General features: G+C 45.3%; 1 protein-coding gene and 1 long non-coding RNA gene across 4 annotated transcripts in view; one reads left to right on the forward strand and one right to left on the reverse strand.

Annotated features, from left to right (window-relative positions):
• Positions 1 to 698: 698 nt before the first annotated feature.
• Positions 699 to 9,153, reverse strand: LOC144291746 (uncharacterized). Of its 3 annotated transcripts, XR_013359216.1 has the most exons (4): positions 7,080 to 7,231; positions 6,156 to 6,299; positions 1,413 to 2,332; positions 714 to 809 (listed from the first exon to the last, which is right to left on the reverse strand). It is a non-coding gene; the product is annotated as an uncharacterized LOC144291746 (long non-coding RNA). The 3 variants fall into 3 exon arrangements; XR_013359215.1 differs by lacking the exon at positions 7,080 to 7,231 and adding an exon at positions 8,656 to 9,153 and having other exon boundaries at positions 699 to 2,332; XR_013359214.1 differs by having other exon boundaries at positions 699 to 2,332.
• GPR39 (G protein-coupled receptor 39) overlaps positions 7,864 to 18,438 on the forward strand; it is a 202,147-nt gene continuing 191,572 nt past the window's right edge. Inside the window, exon 1 of the mRNA XM_077861475.1 lies at positions 7,864 to 8,875. Within this exon, the coding sequence (XP_077717601.1) occupies positions 8,020 to 8,875 (856 nt within the window). The 5' untranslated portion in view covers positions 7,864 to 8,019. The remainder of the gene's footprint in view (positions 8,876 to 18,438) is intronic.

Here is an 18,438-nt window from a genome sequence, read left to right on the forward strand (position 1 = left end):
AAGGTTGAAAATCATGATATCCCTGAACAATCACTGGGGCCAGGGACCTGCACAATTTCTGCCTAAGTGGGCTGGAAAAATAGTCCTGCCCAAGAAAAGATAGTTTGTTCTCTGCTTGGAGTATTTTAAAATAAAAACACAAGGCCTGGAGGTATTTGCTTCTTCATAAGTGTTTGGATATGGGAGAAGCATGGAAAGCTGAGGCAGTGCTTTTTCCCTGGGTTCTGAGTGTGCAATGTGCAGAGAATGCAGCTAGGAGCAGTCCAGGTGGTAGATGTTTTTAGTCTGCACTGGCCTCTAGCAACCGTGCAAAAACATAGGGCATGGAGAAAAGGGGATGACTACAAGTACCCTCTGGATGGTTCTTGATTGAATGGCCAATCCCATGGTTCTCTCCCACCTCCCAGGGATGAAGAGTCTAACAGGTAACAGGGAGACTCCCTTATAGATAAGGAGCCCAATCTAAGGAGCTCAAAATATCCACGTTAAAGGAAGAGAAAAGGTATGTACTAAACTAAAACCATAACTCATCGGCTTACCCAAACCAGTGGGACTATTTTTCTTTTCTTCATCACTTTTTCTAGATGGGAGAAGAACAGGAACCTGTTAAAAGGTGAGGGAGGGGCAGTAAAAAGTATCCCCCAAACTGAGAAGGCTCTTTGAGACCAGAACATGAAGCAGCTGATTCTGTAGAGTTTACACAGTTTTATTTTATTCAAGATAACTTACTGACAGGGAGGATTGGGTGGGCGACAACCCAGGCGGCACTATTCACGAAGTCTGGACCTCCGTCCACAGATTTTATAGAGCTATGGGACACACAAGAAGGGCACTGTAGTGAGATCAGAGGGCTTGCACCCATCAAATCAACAGCTTCCCTTTAGTTAGATCTTGTGGTGCCATCTGTGTGTCAGAAAGGGGAAAGACTATTTTATCTTCAACAAATTTATTGAGGGCCAAAGCAAGCATCTCTGCTTCTGGCCTTGGTAGGCATTTCTAATGTATGCATATTAATCTCCAAGGGGCTGGAAACACATAGCCCCCAGGGAGGACATGAACAAGATGGAGGGCCAAAGATCACATCAGTATTGCCAGTCCTTTCACAGAACCTAACACATAAAATGTTTTTATTTTTATTTTTATTATTTTTTTAAAATTTCATTTATTCATGACACACACACACACACACACACACAGAAAGAGAGAGAGAGAGAGAGGTAGAGACACACAGGCAGAGGGAGAAGCAGGCTCCATGCAGGGAGCCAGAGATGGGACTCAATCCCTGGTCTCCAGGACCACGACCTGGGCTGAAGATGGTGCTAAACCGCTGAGCCACCTGGGCTGCCCCATAAAATGTTTTTAAAGGAGAGAACAATTTCCCAGAAATCTGGAGCCTTTTGGCAAGGGCTCACCTATGTATTGAGGTGGTACAGCATTCATCTATTCCATGGACAGTATCTCAACCCTCTGAATTTGTGAAACTGGAAGCCTCCATAAAGATATACACGCTTCATAGAACCCCTGTCAGAATTGTTTTTGTGGTCCAGGAAGCTGGATCCTGTTTGCTAGATGGCTGTCCAGGGGTGAAGGAAGGAGGAAATCTTCAGGTTACATAATATGGCTTCTCAAGGCCCAACTTGTCATTACTCCTATACCCATCTAGATATTGAGCACTGTAAGGAATGAAAGACATTCAGGCTGTAAAGATACAGGCTGTAGCCATAGACCAAGTCCAAAGTCCAGGTAGGCTGGAAAGGAGGCATGTGATGGGTGATTTACAGACATTTACATTACATAGGAATAATGACAGTCAACTTGCATGACTATTTTGAGCATTGAATAAGCATGGTTTCTGGTCACAGTAGGTGTTTAATCATGCAACTTGTTACTATTATTATCACTTGAGAGTGTTCTGGCTGCAGCAGAATGGCTGCGCAACTGGCTGTGCAGGTTGACTGAACTTACCCAACTGGCTGTGTGTGTATTCTTCCTTTTTAAAACATTTCATTTTACAATATTATGAAATATACCACTCACAAAGTACATAAGACATAAATAACTGCATAATAAAAATCATAAAGCAAAGCATGATGCAATTACTATCATGTAATTCCTACCCAGGTTAAGAAATAGATATTGGGGTGTCCGGGTGGCACAGTTGGCTGAGTGTCTGATTCTTGGTTTCAGTCAGGTTGTGATCTCAGGGTCATGGGATTGGGCCTCAAGTTGGGTTCCCGGCTCAGAGTAGAGTCTGCTTGAGATTCTCCTTCTCATTCTTCTTCTGCTCCTCCTGCTTGTATGCTTTCTCTCTCTTTCAAATAAATAATTACAGCTTTAAAAAAAATGAAATAAATATTGTCAGCACTGGGAAGTTCTCACCTCCATTCCATAGATCCTTTCCAGGTCATGTACCTCCCCATCTCACAAGAGGTGACCTCTATCTCTTCATGGAAATGACATTTTTGCTTAATGAATTGCTTCATAATATGTATCCCCATATAATGTATAATTTTTCTCAATATTATTCTTTCATCTATGTCTAAACATTACATAAATGGGCATAATTATTTTTTTGTCTTGCTTCTTTTATGCATTGTTATAGTTGCTAGATTCAACCACATTCTTTTTGTAGCAACAGTGTATCTATTTTCATGGCTATATAGTAGCTCTTTATATAAATATGCTGCATTTTGCTATCTATTCTTCTACAGATAGACATTTAAGTGTTTTTTTAGGCTGGGGTAATTACTGACAATGTTGCTATATACGTACTTGTATATGCATTTTGGTGACATGAGCTGTAGGGTAAATCCCAAGAAGTGGAATTCCTGGGAATACATGTAACTTTAGTAGGCCCTGCCAAACTTTTTTCCTAAGTGGTTGCACCAACTGACTCTTGCAATGTCCAAGTTACCATTACTTTGCAGCTTCATGACAGATGGTACTGGTCATCTGTGAATGTTAGTCAGTCTGGTAGGTGTGTAGTTGTATTTAATTGTGGTTTTAGTTTGCATTTCCCTGACTGCTAAAGAGGTTGGATAGCTCTTCATTGTTTATTGTCCATCTGGATTCCTCTTTGTGAAGTGCCTATTTATCTCTTTGGCTCATTTTTTCTAAATTGGGTTGTCTGTCTTCTTTCTTAATGAATTTTATCCAAATGGATACTCAATTGTCTCAAATGGCATTTACTGAGTGGTGTCCTGGAACTCATGAGAGTTGATTGTTCTAAAATTTCAGGAATTTTGTGAGATTTTTAACGTTTGGGTAGCTTGAAATAAGCCATGCTGGGAGTATTTGCACTATGAATATTGACAAATGCTACAAATTAGGGCATTCCTTCACTGTCTGTCTTCAGAGTGAGGCAACTACTACACCAATAGAAAAGACCATCTCTTCTGCACTGCCCTTTTCATCTCTGTCATAAATCTTCTTTGTATACATATGGATTTATTTCTATGCTATGTCTTCTGTATCATTCTTTTCTTTGTCTATCATCATGTCAAAACTATACTGCCTTAAAAAAAAAACTATACTGCCTTATAAACTATAGCTTTATAATACATCTTGATATTGGGCAGAGCAAGTCTTCTTACCTCCTAAGAGTATCATTTTTGGCTCTTAATATTTAAAATTTTAGAACCAGCTAACCAAGTTTTTAAAGAAAAATCTGTTGAAATCTGTCACTTACCTTTGGCTACAGTGTTTCTTGCTTTGCAGAACTTAATTTTTATGAAATAAGGTTTATCAACCTCTTTCTTTATAGATTCTGGGAGTTATGTCATAAGATTAAAATCCAGCTTAGTTTTTAAAAATTCTCTAGTGTCTTATTCTATCATTTAATGCTTTCCTTAATGATTAAAATCCAAAGACTTTAATCTTTGATTCACCTGGAATTTCTATTATAATACAGTGTGGAGGTAGGTACCCAACTTTCTTTCTTTTTTCAAGATGGCCAACCTATTATCGCAGTAAGAGTTATTGAACAATCTCTATTTCCCTATTGATTTTAATTGCCACCATTATCATGAACAAAATTCCTGTAAGTATTTGGGTTTTTTCTTGGACTGTCTCTTTTGTTTCATTATCTGTTTATAGTATCACTGTTCGATAGAAATATCCTGTTAGGCACAAATGCAAGCCAAATACAATATAAAATATCCTAGTAGCCACTTTAAAAAAGCAAAAAAAAAAAAAGAAATTATTTTTAATAATATATTTTATTTAATCTGCTATAGCCATTGTATCACTTCAACATGAAGTCAATTTATAAAAACAAATTTACATTCTTTTTCACATATAAAGTCTTCAATATTTGGTGTGTATTCTATACTTGCAATATATCTCAGTTGGGACTAGCCATATTTCAAGTGTAGCTAGCTAGCTATGTATGGCCCGTAGCTACCATACTAGACAGCTGAGGTCTATTTTAAAAAAATATTTTATTTATTTATTTATTCATGAGAGACACACAGAGAGAGGCAGAGACATAGGCAGAGGGAGAAGCAGGCTCCCTCTAGGGAGCCTGATGCGAGACTTGATTCCAGGACCCTGGGATCATGACCTGAGCCAAAGGCAGATGCTCTACCACTGAACCACCCAGGTGTCCCTGAAGTTTTCATTGTAGCTTAGAATAGTCATGGTGATTACACCATTAACCTTTCTAAACAAGATTTTACTCACTTTTCAGAGAATAAATTGTTGATTGAGTCAATGTTAACAATTTGAACATCTGAAATAAATTTAAATTTATAAAAGTACAATACATATTGTATGCATAAATGTGCATGTGTGTGTATATGTTTATGTATTTACTTTGGGTGCCACTGTAAGATTTCATTTTAAAAATGAGATTTAGTGCCAAAAAAACCACGTGAAAGCCACCAGCCTACATGACCTCAAAGGCCACCTAGAATGTGTAAAATGTGAGTATAAATTTCTGAAGACCCTAGAGTGACCCTGAGTAGAGATGATATCAAAAGTTACCTAAAGTATTCTTTTGTCTCACTTTCTATTCCTTTTTCTTTTTTTTTCTCTGTACAATATGCTAATAAAAAAAAAATCTAGATTACATAGATCCAGGCCAGGTGTTACACCAGTCTGTTATCAACAAGTGAGAGCACATTAAACAGTTATTAATTGGTCTTAGGAAAAGCAAAGGTGAAATGAAAATTTAATTCTCCTGGACCTTGGTTCAAAATGCATGTTTCCATCTGCACTGTAAGGCCCAAATTTTAATTAGCTTGATTCTCACTGTTTGGCCATGCATTTGTAATCTTTGTTCACACTTTGGGAACGAAATTTTTGATGAAAGAAATTGGACAAATAATGGAAATCTTGTATAAGCAGAACGAATTGCAATTAACAAATATGTTGTGGGATGACTGAGAGAGAAGAAAACAAATTCCCATGCTGCAACTGGGGAGAGAAGAAAAAAAATTCCTTTCCCTAACATGCCCCTGTCTAGCCTGCCACAGTCTGGTGCTGCACACAGAGAGAGCATTTCTGAGTGGAAAGAGTTGTAGTGCCCTGCCGACCTGAGTTCGAATCCTACTTCTGACTCTAGTAGATCACTTAAGTCTCCTGATCGTCAATCATTTCATCATCGTATAATAATATCCTCCTTCTAGCCTCATGAGGATTGAAAGAAATGAATTATGTGAGAATGCCTTGCTCGGAACAGGGGCTCAGAGAATAACCAGGAGGAGCATTTCAAAGGAAGGGTCTACAGGGTCTCTGGTTGAGCATCCACGTTTGCCTCAGGGTGTGATGCCTCAGGGTGTTGATGCCTCAGGGCGTGATCTGGGGCCCCAGGATCAAGTCCTGCATCCAGCTCCCCACAGGGAGCATGCTTCTCCCTCTGCCTATGTCTCTTCCTCTGTGTCTCTCATGAATAAATAAGTAAAATTAAAAAAAAAAAAAAAGAAAAGGAAGGATCTACAGCTGGAATCCTTGTGAGGTTCCCAGCTTGTTTTCTATCGAGAAGAAAGAAGTGCCCAGGGCTGAGGATGAGGGTATCTGCTGCTGCTGCTGGTGGCGGCAAGGTTCTTCTTAGAACTTACTAGGCTCTCTGGGATAGCCAACAACCAGCACCTCTAGCAAAGCAGTCCATTTAGGACTCTGATGGGCAGTCATGAAAACTCCGAGTCCGTACTTACCCTATGTGTTTTGTGGGACAGCTTTAAGGCTTTTAGCTCAGCACAGTGCAGTAATTAGGAAATGAGTTAAGAGTTTCCCAGCCAGCAAGTAAGTCAAATAGCACACGTGGAGGGGTGGCTTGGCAAAACCTACTATTGGAGGAGCTGTGGAGAAGGAGGAGAGAGAGATCTTGGCTTTGGAGTTTGTAATTTAATGCAGAGAGCACAAACGGACAAAATAAGAATATTATATTAATTATAAGGATCCAGTGGCCATACAGCTTCTTCTTCTTTTTTTTTTTTTCTGAGACAGTGTCAAAATCAAACATTTGCTGAGATCCACAGACTGTGTGTCCAGGTTTGGGTTCAGAAAACACAATCCCTGTATCTCTACGTGCATCATTCAGGACTGAATCATTTCTGTAGCCCTATCCTGCTCCCAGAATTTCCTCCCTGTTAGGAGCGTAGACTCAGGGTTTGATAGATTTGGGCTAATTTTCAAGTTCCCCGCTGACTCTCTTATGGTCTTGGGGAAGCACCTATCCTCTGGACACCCCAGTTTCTTCATCTTTAAAGCAATCACATCATAGGGTGGTCGCTGTGATGTTTTAAGGATGGTTTAGGACAGGGCCTCAGCTAGGCCCTTAGGGTGGACACATAAAGGAGATCTATTTTCTTCCTTCAAGGTGGTGGTTCTCCCCCTGGGGTGATTTTGTACCCCCTTCCCCCGCCCAAATAGGACGTTTGGGATGCCTGGAGGAAGTTTAGGCTATCACTGTTGGGGTGGGGGTGGGGGTGACGGAGGTGCTGACCGCTCCACAGTGCCTAGGACAGGCCTCTGCTCTGCCTCCATTGCCTAGGATTTTGGAATTAGAAGCTTAAACAGGCCCATTAAAGGTTTTCCTCTCCCTCTCTCTCTCTCTCTCTGAAGGGAGGAAACATGACCTGATGCTTCGTGCCATTTTTACTCAGTGTCCCTCTTGGGGTGGCCTCGATGTCTTGGTCGCAGGTCCCTGCGCAAGGAGGCGTCTCCCACCAGGGGCCTCCCGGAGGAGGGTGACATCCTCGCCCGTCGCCTGCTCCGGGTTCAAGTCTCCCCGCGGGGATCCCTGGGTGGCGCAGCGGTTTGGCGCCTGCCTTTGGCCCGGGGCGCGATCCTGGAGACCCGGGATCGAATCCCACGTCGGGCTCCCGGTGCTTGGAGCCTGCTTCTCCCTCTGCCTGTGTCTCTGCCTCTCTCTCTCTCTCCGTGTGACTATCATGAATAAATAAATTAAAAAAAAAAAAAAAAAAAAGTCTCCCCGCGGCCGCTGCGGGTCCGGGCCCGCGCCCCCAGCGGGGCCCCCGGGGTCGGGGTGGGCCAGGGGCGGGGCTCCTGGGGGCGGACTTCGGGAGCCCGGGGACCCCCGGGGGCGCGCCGTTGGGGGGACAGCGGGGCGGGGGAGGGCAGGCCCGGCGGCAGGTCGGGGGCGCCCCGGGGTGCGCGCGGGGCGGCGGGGGTGCGAGCGCGCGGGGTCCAACCCGCTGGCCGGGCCGGGCCGGGGCCGCAGCGGCGCCGCGGAGCAGGGCGCGGAGGTTAACGATTAACCCGGGGGCGGGGGCGGGGGCGGGGGCGGGGGCGGGGGCGGGGGGCGCGGCGGGCCCCGGGCGGGGCGGCGGCGGCTGCGGCCCTCCCTCCCGCGCCCTCCCCGCCGCGCGCACCCCCGCCCCCGACTCCGCCCCCGGCCGCTCCAGGAAGTCTCCCTGAAAGCACCAGAAAGTCCAAGTCACTTTTTCCAGGTGAGCGCGGGTGAGGAGGCCCCGCGGCGCGCACCGGGCGGGTCGCAGGAGCTTTGGCCTCTGCGCGGGGCAGGAAGGGGCCGCGGACCTGGTGGCCGCCGCCCTCATGGCTTCACCCCGGGGCCCCGGCAGTGACTGCTCCTCCGTCATCGATCACACCCACGTGCCCGAGTTCGAGGTGGCCACCTGGATCAAAATCACCCTCATCCTGGTGTACCTGGCCATCTTCGTGGTGGGCATTCTGGGGAATAGTGTCACCATCCGCGTCACCCAGGTGCTGCAGAAGAAGGGCTACCTGCAGAAGGAGGTGACGGACCACATGGTGAGCCTGGCTTGCTCGGACATCCTGGTCTTCCTCGTTGGCATGCCCATGGAGTTCTACAGCATCATCTGGAACCCCCTGACCACGCCCAGCTATGCCCTGTCCTGTAAGATCCACACTTTCCTCTTTGAGGCCTGCAGCTACGCCACCCTGCTGCACGTGCTGACGCTCAGCTTCGAGCGCTATGTGGCCATCTGCCACCCCTTCAGGTATAAGGCCCTGTCGGGGCCCTGCCAGGTGAAGCTGCTCATCGCCTTTGTCTGGGTCACCTCCACCCTGGTGGCGTTGCCCTTGCTTTTCGCCATGGGAGTCGAGTACCCCCTGGTGCACGTGCCCAACCACGCGGGTCTCTCCTGCAACCGCACCCGCACCCGGCACCACGAGCGCCCCGAGACCTCCAACATGTCCATCTGTACCAACCTCTCCAGCCGCTGGACTGTCTTCCGGTCCAGCATCTTCAGCGCCTTCATCATCTACCTCTTGGTCCTGGTCTCCGTGGCCTTCATGTGCTGGAACATGATGCAGGTGCTCATGAGGAGCAACCAGGGCACGCTGGCCAGGAAGGGGCAGCCACCGCAGCTGAAGAAGTCAGAGAGCGAGGAGAGCAGGACCTCCAGGAGGCAGATCATTATCTTCCTGAGTGAGTCCTGGGGGGCGGGGGGTGCGATCTCGGAGCTGGCCTCCTCCTGCCCCACCCAGCGGCTGCCTGTGCTCCCCGTAACCAGAAATCTTGCCTTCAGAGTGCACAGCCGCCTTTGTTGAGCCTGAAGAGGCATTGATCTGAACCTCTGGATGTTTCTTTTCTATGTTTTGGGAACCTGGGTTACAGTGAGAAGAGCCCAGGGCCAGGAATCCGCGTGTGCGTGTATTCCAGAAAAGCAGCTCTGGGACTCTGGCCAGCCACACAATACCTGGAGTAGAACGGAGCTAAACAGACTGAGAAACGTGAGGGTCAAATTAGGTAATGTAGGGGAGGTGAAAGTCCTCCGGCAAGGACCAAGGTCTGTGGAGATAAAAGGGAACATTCTTATCTGGCCCATCTTTTCATCTTTTCCCAGGAGCCTGTTTCTCAGGCAATTCGATTTTGTTCCCATTTTTCTGCTCCTTGGAGGAGCAAGGCTGTCTGGGGCTTGCACTCCCCGGGCTGCAGCTGCCTTCCCCCCACAGTGACTTCCCAAGTCTTAAGAAACTGGAGCTCCCAGACCCACGCCCCGGGGTGCTTGCTTGGGTTTCTGCTGCGGTGGGTCTGGTCCTCACCAGAACTGGGAAGTGTGGCTGGGACTGCCCGCCTATTTGATCCAGAAACTCTGCTGTCCCGGATTCCTGGGACTTGATCGATCATCCGAAATAGTCGATTCTGGGCGGAGAAAGCTGCTTGCTTTCCAAACTTCCGTTGTAGTGCAAGTAAAGTTGGGTCCTTCTGTGTGTCAGGGAGGAAGGAGCCCACAGTCCCCCAGGGCCCTTGCCAGTGTGGCATCGGGGAAAAGGAATAAATCATGGTGCTGTTTGTTTTGGTGTGGGAAACTGGAGTAACAGGTTTCAGGGCCAGAGGGTTGATATGAAAGAAAAATTTGAAGGTGCATGAAGAGGGAGGGGAAGAACCTGGTCTTGTCCCAGCGCTGCCCCTGGCTCTGCTGTGTCTGTACAGCTGACTTGACCTTTCTGCGTCTGGGTGAAATGAGAGGAGCGAGCTTGCAATTTCTGGTTGCCTATTCTGCATCAGGAGCTGTGCTAGGTGGTTTCTATTTCCACTTCAAAGAAGAGGAATTTGAGGCTTAGAAAAGAAAAGATGTCCTTCAAGTAAGTATAGGTCCTACATTCTGACCTGGCTTCTCAGGGCCTGGAAGTGAGAGGCTCTCGGGCTTGCACAGGCTCATGTTCAAGGGAAAATGAAACAAAACAGGACTTGGACAAGGAAGGTGCTACCCGGATTAGATTGGTGGTGTTGCTGCCTCCTAGGGCCAGCCTTTGTGGAAGTTGGTGTAAGGAGTCTGTAGCAGGTGTCAACATCCGGGGATTTGGAAAAGGCACCCAACCCCACTGTCACCCACCTCCTGCTGCCCAGAGTATTCCAGGAAGGAGTGGATATTAGGTTGGCTTGAACATCATTGAAAGGCTAGTTCTCTCTTCCCCCATATACCCTTAGGCATATCTGGATCTTTTAGCAGTAATTTATACTTTAGTGTAAATGAATCCCCCCTCCCCCTTTTCCAAACACAGCGTACTCTCTCTCACTCTAATTTAGGAATGAAGATTTCACTTGATCAAGGAAAAATAATTGATATATCTTTGTTCTCTGTTGGACCAATCTCTGTTTTTTTTTTAAATTATTTTTATTTCTCTGAATAGTGTTTTTTGTTTTGTATTTCCCCCCGGTGGGTATTGTTCCAAGTGGCAGTCAGTCTTCATTTTGTAGCATCAGATTGGAAAGCCACAGACTTTTACTTAGAGATGAATAGGATCTTGGGGATCATCTCATCCAGTTAGCAATTGCTTGGAATGAGTTTGTTCTCCCTGCTGCTCTCTTTCTTTCCTTCTAGTTCTCTCCTTTCTTATAACAAGTATGTATTAATCGCTCACTGGTTTCCCAGGCGTGAAGATTGTTGGCTGGCAATCAGGTGCTCAATGTATGATAATGTCTTAGGGGAATTTACCGCTTATATTTTAGCTCATTTCCTCTGCAGTGGGTTTTCAAAGCGGTTCTTGCAAATGTCCCCCTCTCCCTGTGAATTTCAAAGAGCTTTTAAAAATAGGAACCTCACTAATTAACTCAAGTTAGGAAATAAATTAATGGAGTGAAGAGGAAGAAATCATGGCCTGCCTCTATCAGATTAATACAATGCAATTTACTTTGTGGCTTTCATAAAATTTAGGCTTTGGGGCATTTTTAACCCAGAACAACTGCATCTATAAGTTGTTTACAAATCGCTGAATTTAGTATAGTGATTTAGCTCTCTTTTTAGCATTTCTGTTAACAGATGTATCAAATTAAAGCAAATATTTGCTCATTTCAAACATATTTTGCATTTAATGTGAAATGTAAATGACGACATAGCACAAGATGTCTTTGGAGCTCTTGAGGCAATAAAAAAACAATTAAGGATTTTTCCCCCTTCATTGTTAAAAATGCTAGCTTCTGCATAACAAGCAAAATTCATAAATCTACTCAATTGAGGGAGTCTATGTAGAAAATATTAATTTTTCTTCCTGCATCTTTTGCTGTTGTGCCTCAGTCTGGTCGAGGTGCTGGGCTGAATCATGAAAAGAAACTTGGAAATCAGTGAGAGAAAAGATGCAGGGACTCCTCCTGGCTCTCAAGCAGTTTGCAGGAAAAACAATAATAATGTAAAAGTGCACATTCTGGAAAGCGTGAGTGTCTCTTGCCTCTAGTCAGTTCGGTGAGAAACCAGTACCAGGCTTGTTTCCTTTTGCAAGGTTATGGCTAATTCAGCCATGGTAATACTTGCCTGATGCCCAACAGAGATTATTGTTTTGGAGAAGAGGAACTGCTGCATTTGGCTCTTTATTCCTTGGATGTTAAGGATATGCAAAATAAACTTTTCTTTCCAAAGGTTTTCCCAGACCTTCCATTATAATCATGGAGTTATTCACACTGCATGTGGCATCTGGGTCCTCGGGCTCCCATGTTGGTATCTGTTGCACATGTGGCCTGCTGTCAAATGTCACCCACTCAAAGTGGAACTACAGAATAGGTTAAAAGAAGTATAATTTTAAGTAGTAACTTTAAAGAGAATAGGCAGTTGGGACTAGGTTACAGTTACCTCCTAAAGATCTGTAGGCAGGATTGGCTTTCAACTATAGTCATATAGGAAGTTTTATAGATAATTATGAAATTGCAAAATTAAAGAAATATAAGACTCAGAACTCTATAATAATCACACCCCTTTGCACTTTGATTTGCTCTCCTGAGTCAGGGAAAGGCTGAGTCGAATGTAGGGGCAGGAATTGCAATGTCACCTTGGGGTGCTCATAGGAGAATATCTTGAATGGTGACATCATCATGTGTATCTGGGTGGAAAAAAGATTAGGGGTTGCTGCTATGATGGACTCTAAAAAGGTTGATGTGTGTTTAGATGGCCAGGGAGAAGCAGAAAGGAGGAGCTAAGAATCGCATCCTCTGGGTTTCAGAACCCAGCTTTGGAGGTCAAGTCATGTCTTCTGTATGTGCAAGTCAGAAAGGGCGGGGGGTGATGGGGAGCAGCTGAGATGGTGACAGTGGGTCCTCTTTATCTGAAGATGGTCGGTACCTAAAAAGAACTATGAAAGTTGGCTCCTTAAAATTGAGTCCCAAATTTCATGTGGAAAGAGGTTTGATTGAGACTTCATCGTGAAAAACAAAAGGAAAAATCATGAAAAGAAATTTGTCTTCTATTTTATGAAACATAGCTTATAATTAGATGTTAATTCTCATAATAATTTTTCCAGAATGAAACAAACGTGGCTTTTTTGAGGGCATAATTTTTCTGACAAAATTATGTGATCGCCTTTGTGTTCGATTTTCTCAGCAAGATGGGAAAGAGAGCTTTCTCCCAAGGGCTTCTCCGAATTCTTTGCTATTTAAATCACCCTCAGCGAAGCGCATCTCTTGGCATCATTCTTGTCAATTTTCTATTCTTTCAGGATTAACTGGTCTAATTTGGCCAGACCTTCTTTTGTCGGTGGCTTGCCATGTGATTCATGTGTTTCTCCAGCTCCCCTGTCTCTGACTTGATGAAGCTGTGCAACTTGTGTGTAGACCATACCCCCCAAATATAAGTAATTGAAAAATCAGTCCCTATACCCTAGTGTATACCAACTGATTACACGGAAACGGATGCCTTAAAATGCTTCTAAGAGGGGGACACTTGACGAGATGAGCCCTGGGTGTTATACTATATGTTGGCAAACTGAACTCCAATAAAAAAAAAAAAATACGTATAGGAAAAAATGCTTCTAAGATGCCAAACGGATTTTGGGTACAGTTGACCCTTGAACAACACAGGTTTGAACCGCGCAGATCTATTTCCATGTGGATTTTTTTCAGTAAATATGGTACAGTACTGTATGTTTTCCCTTCTTTATGATTTTCTTAATAATGTTTCCTTTTCTGTAGCTTACTTTGTTTCAAAAATACAGTTTTAAAAAAAAATCTATTTATAGAGACAGAGAGAGAGAGAGGCAGAGACACAGGCAGAGGGAGAAGCAGGCTCCATGCAGGGAGCCCGATGCGGGACTCGATCCCGGGTCCCCAGGATCACACCCCGCGGTTCCGGCAGCGCCAAACCGCTGCACCACTGGAGCTGCCCAAAAATACAGAGTTTAATACATATAACATAAAATGTGAGTTAACCAATGGTTGCTATTAGTAACCTTCTGGATAAAGGAGGCTATTAGTTCAGTTTTGGGGGAGTCCGAAGTTGAATGCAGATTTCTGAGTGTGTAGGAGTTGGCATCCCTAACCTCTGCATTGTTTAGGGGTCAAGTGTAGTTGCTTTTTCCTGATAAGTTTAAAAACTAGTCTTACAATCATGGTGCGATGAAATTTCTTATCAAAAGCTATTTCTTTGTCGTGAAGGCCCATCCCAGTGCGGTCTCACGGAGAGATAGTGCCAAAATTAACTTAGTGACTTTTTAAAAGTAAGATATTATTTTGACTCAAATGTTTGGATATTGCAGGAGAAAGTTTTACCTCAAGTATTCAGGTTACCGTCTCTATTCTGGAAGAGAATTTATTGGTGTAGATGTGGCTGTAATAAATAGTATTTCATGTGTATTTTTCTCTTCGTGATATCTGTCGTAAATCGCAAGTGTCCTGTGATCAGCCTGGCAGACAAATATAATAATGCCGCTTTATTTTTATAATCAGGCTGTCTCAAAGATTTCATTTCTCTGTTGGAGAGATGCATAGTTCCCGTAGAAGGGGATATTGGAATCCCAGTCCCCATTCATTAGCTTGGCTGTCCATCTGTCTTAGTTGCATGCCTCACGGGGGCTGCCAAAGTGTAACAAGGCAGCAGAAGCCTCAGTCGGGCAAAGTATCCAGCTTATTAATGCTAAAACCACTCAGAATAACAGCCATTTGTGAGTGGAGACAGCACAGAGGAGGAATATTGAATTAGGAGCCAAGGATCCCCCCCTGCCCCACTAGCCAGCGTCCCCTGATCTGCCACTTGGATGACACTGTCATCTCTCACTGCCTCTTCCTTCTGTCCACAACCCGACTGACTCTCCACCTCTACCCCTTGCCTTCTTCACACTGGAGGAAAGACTGATCATCACTGCTGCTCTGAGGTCCTGCGAGCAGGTAAGTGTTCAGCCTCACCTCGGCCCTCTCTCTGGTGAGCACCTTCCTTTGCAAGAGGAGGGCACTTGACGGGATGAGCCCTGGGTGTTATGCTATATGTTGGCAAATCGAACTCCAATAAAAAATATACATACAGAAAAAAAATGCTTCTAAGGTGCCAAATGGATTTTATAGTTGAACCTTGAACTTGGAAGAGCATGAGGTTCTGGAATGCCTCTCCTGCTTTGTTTCCGGCCTTGCTCTCCAGGTGAGAGACCCCGATGCCTCCGTCATCACTGGAGGAATGGCCCTTGTCCCGGATCGCACCGCCGCCCTCAGCCCCAGCCCCATCAAATCCAGACCTCTGAGTGGCTTTCCATGGCTCTTACATCAAGGATCAAAATCCTTAACATAAGGTCCCTCATGGGCACCTACTTCTCCAACTTTATTGAGGGCACTTCTCCCCTTCTGTTAGTCAGCATGGCTGTCATAACAAGGCGCCACAGACTGAGTGGCTTGAACAGCAGATAGGATTGTTTTCACAGTTCCAGAAGCTTAGAATTCTGACATCGAGGTGCTGGTAGGGTTGGTTCCTCGTGAGACTTCTTTGGTTTGCAAACAGCTGCCTCCTGACTGAGTCCTCCCTTGGCTGTTCCTCTGTGTGCGTGCACAGAGAGACACAGACAGAGACACCTCTAGTATCTCTTCTTCTTATAAAGACACCCATCCTGTTGGATTAGGGCCCCAGCCTTAGGACCTCATGTAACTTTGTTACATCCCTGAAGGTCCCATTTCCATATACAATCACAGTGGAAAAAAAAACAAAAAACCAATCACAGTGGAGGTTAGGGTTTCAACATAGGTATTTTGGAGGGACATGATTCAGTCCACAAAACCCCCTAACTGCTTCACCCTCCAGACCCCCTTCAGTTCCTACAATGGCTTGTGGTCAGGCTCCATCCCACCACATGGCCTGGGTGTATATCCTTTCCCCTGGCCAAGATGCTTTTCTGCCTTCCTCGGTGCTCTGTCTGCTTCCTCACGTGCCCCCCTCATAGAGTTAACATCTTCGGATCTGCCCCTTGGAAACCTGGCCCATCCTCCCAGGCTTGATTAAACTTCCCTTGCAACAAGCAAGACTCACGGTCAGAATTTTAGCTATCTCTTTTCTTCTGTACTTTTCCCCCCCTAATTTTTCTCTTTACAAGTTGAGTTGCGAGATTATTTGATTGATGTCTTTCTTCTAATTCCCTGAGGGCAAGAGCTCTCCCTAAGTTTGCTCGACACTGTACCTCCATCCCAGCATAGTCACTGTGCACAGTAGATATTCGATGAGTACCTGCAGGCCGCATAAAGGAGCAAAGGAGCCTCAGCTTGGAAGTGGGAAGGGATATTGTTTACCCCTGGGCATGCGCTCCTATAAAAGTGGATCATACCTCACAATGCTTTTGGTCAGTCTGAACCTAAAGATGCTCTCTTTGAAAGGAATCTGATTCCTCCCAGCCTCCCAGAAAGTCAGGCCATCATGGAGGGCACTTAAGATTTTCTCTCCCCTGAGCTAAGACAGCATCTGTGTTAATCAAGCCTCAAGTACCAGCTTTCACCGTATGTACCTGCTGGAGGTAACCATGGAATAAAAGTGATTAGGCTCATGTTTAACAGTCCTTGTTAAACCCTATTTAACAAGACGTTAATGCAGCGAGAGAACTTTCACAATGAATTCTTAGGAGGCCCTTTTGCCACCTGTTAACAGGGGGGAGGGGGGTACTCAGGGTTATGGGAAGAGAACGTGGTGGGGGTAATATTTAAAAAAAATATTTGGGATCCCTGGGTGGCGCAGCGGTTTGGCGCCTGCCTTTGGCCCAGGGCGCGATCCTGGAGACCCGGGATCGAATCCCACGTCGGGCTCCCGGTGCATGGAGCCTGCTTCTCCCTCTGCCTGTGTCTCTGCCTCATTCTCTCTCTCTCTCTGTGACTATCACAAATAAATTAAAAAAAAAAAAATTCAACCCATATGTTTCTCTTTCCCCTGAAATTGCACACACCAGTAGTCATCTCCCTCCTGTCTGAGCCATGAGGCTTCTCGCCCCAGGGGCACAGGGCGCAGGAATCGCCTGGTACGAAGGTTTAGGTGATCAGCTTTTGGCCCGGGAGCTGGATTGCTTGACCTCTCCAGCTAGACAACTGTCGTGAAAGCCAGGCTTTAGTAAGTGATGAAAAGGGGCCACTAAACTGTATACATCTTCTTTACTGGATCACCAGCTCAGCCTGTGGCCCAATCAGCCACCACACAGCTAGTTTCAGGTAAGACCATAGCTAAGTGGCTTGACATTTCTCCTTGGAAGTCACTGGAGGGTATTAACGAGTAAAGTGGTACTCCAGATTGAAAAAGGGAATGCCCTTCATTGGGCCACAGTCCTGGTAAAGCAGCTGCTGCCAGTTAATTCTTCCTGCCGTTAGACCTCTGGCTCTTGGGTTTGTCAAGTCTTGCTTCCTTTGCAGATCTCCTCGGCCAGGGACTAACTCTCAGCTTCTCGTGTTTTCCTGGCACAAAGGGTCCAACTGCCCAGCATTGCTTGGGCTCAAGTCAGGAGGCAGCTCCACGTTGCTGAGTGAGTAGCTCTGTCTCTGTTGTGCGATAGTCTGCTTGTTCTTCACAATTTCAAGTCCTCATTTCTTCCCTGAAGCCTCCTACACTGATCTTGCTACAAATGATGAGCCATCTCAGACGTTTCTCAGGTGAAGGCATAGATGTGGTCTCCCAACTATTCTTGGAGCTCCATGAGACCAGGGACGTTACACACTCATGTTTTTTCAACCTTCCCTATTTAGGGGCTGGGGATGTAGTGGCTGTGGGCTCTTTTGTGGGTTCAAGGATTGAAATCCCCTGACACTGGCTGCTGTTCCTGGGAAGGATGGAAACCACATCAACTATGATCCTTGGGAAGTCACTGTGGCTTTATCTGCTTTTTTCCTCTCCTTCCCTGTCTAGGTAGGCAGAAATTGCAGATGGCTCTGGAAATTCCCAGACCTTGGTGTCTATGCACTTGTTCCACTTACTCAGTTGAAGTGTTGCCATGAAGGGATTTTGTAGAAGTAATTAAGGTCCCAAATTAGTTGACTTTAAAATAGATTTTCCTTGTGGGCTTAATTAAGTCACATGACCCTTTATTTTTTTATTTTTTTGGTTTTTTTTTTGTTTGTTTTTTGTTTTTTGTTTTTTTCACATGACCCTTTAAATCTGGATCTAGAGGTCAGGGAAGGTCAGAGACTCAAAGAGGTTTGGTAAAGGAGTTTGATGAGCAGGAAATTCTCCACACTGGCTTTGGAATTTGAGGGGACCCATTGTAGGTAATGTAGGTAGCCCAGAGGAGCTAAGAACCAGTAAGGTAATGGGGACCCAAATGAGCTCAGGTTTTCCTGAGGATTTCCCCTAAGAATCTCCAGAAGAAAACTCAGGCTGGCCACTAACTTGAGAGCCTGAGCAGAGGTCCCAGCCATGTTATGTCTGGAGTTCTGATCCCCAGAACTGTGAGCTAATAAATAGACTTGTTTTAAGCCACTAAGTTTGTATTATTTTATATGTAACATTTGAAAACTAATGCATTCCCTGAACACTGATAAGGGGGCCCCAAGGTAAACATATGGCCTACCTTAGTTATTTCTTTCAAGACAGGCCCAGTCTCTAGAACCTTATCTCTGATAAGTCTCACCTTCCAAGAACTACACCCTTGGCCCAGCCATTCATTGATTCACTTCCCGTTAACTGACGCTCATGTGAAGCACTCCGCAAATAGGAAGTTTATTAAGCCCCAGGGCACCACGGAATTTTCATTACACTTTAGATTCTCATTTGGGGAATTGGGAATGTATAGGTTTGGGTCACACCATCTGGAGTTTTGGAAACTTGGATACCTTGG

The sequence above is a fragment of the Canis aureus genome, chromosome 20 (genome assembly GCF_053574225.1).
Source record: "Canis aureus isolate CA01 chromosome 20, VMU_Caureus_v.1.0, whole genome shotgun sequence".
NCBI lineage: Eukaryota > Metazoa > Chordata > Mammalia > Carnivora > Canidae > Canis > Canis aureus.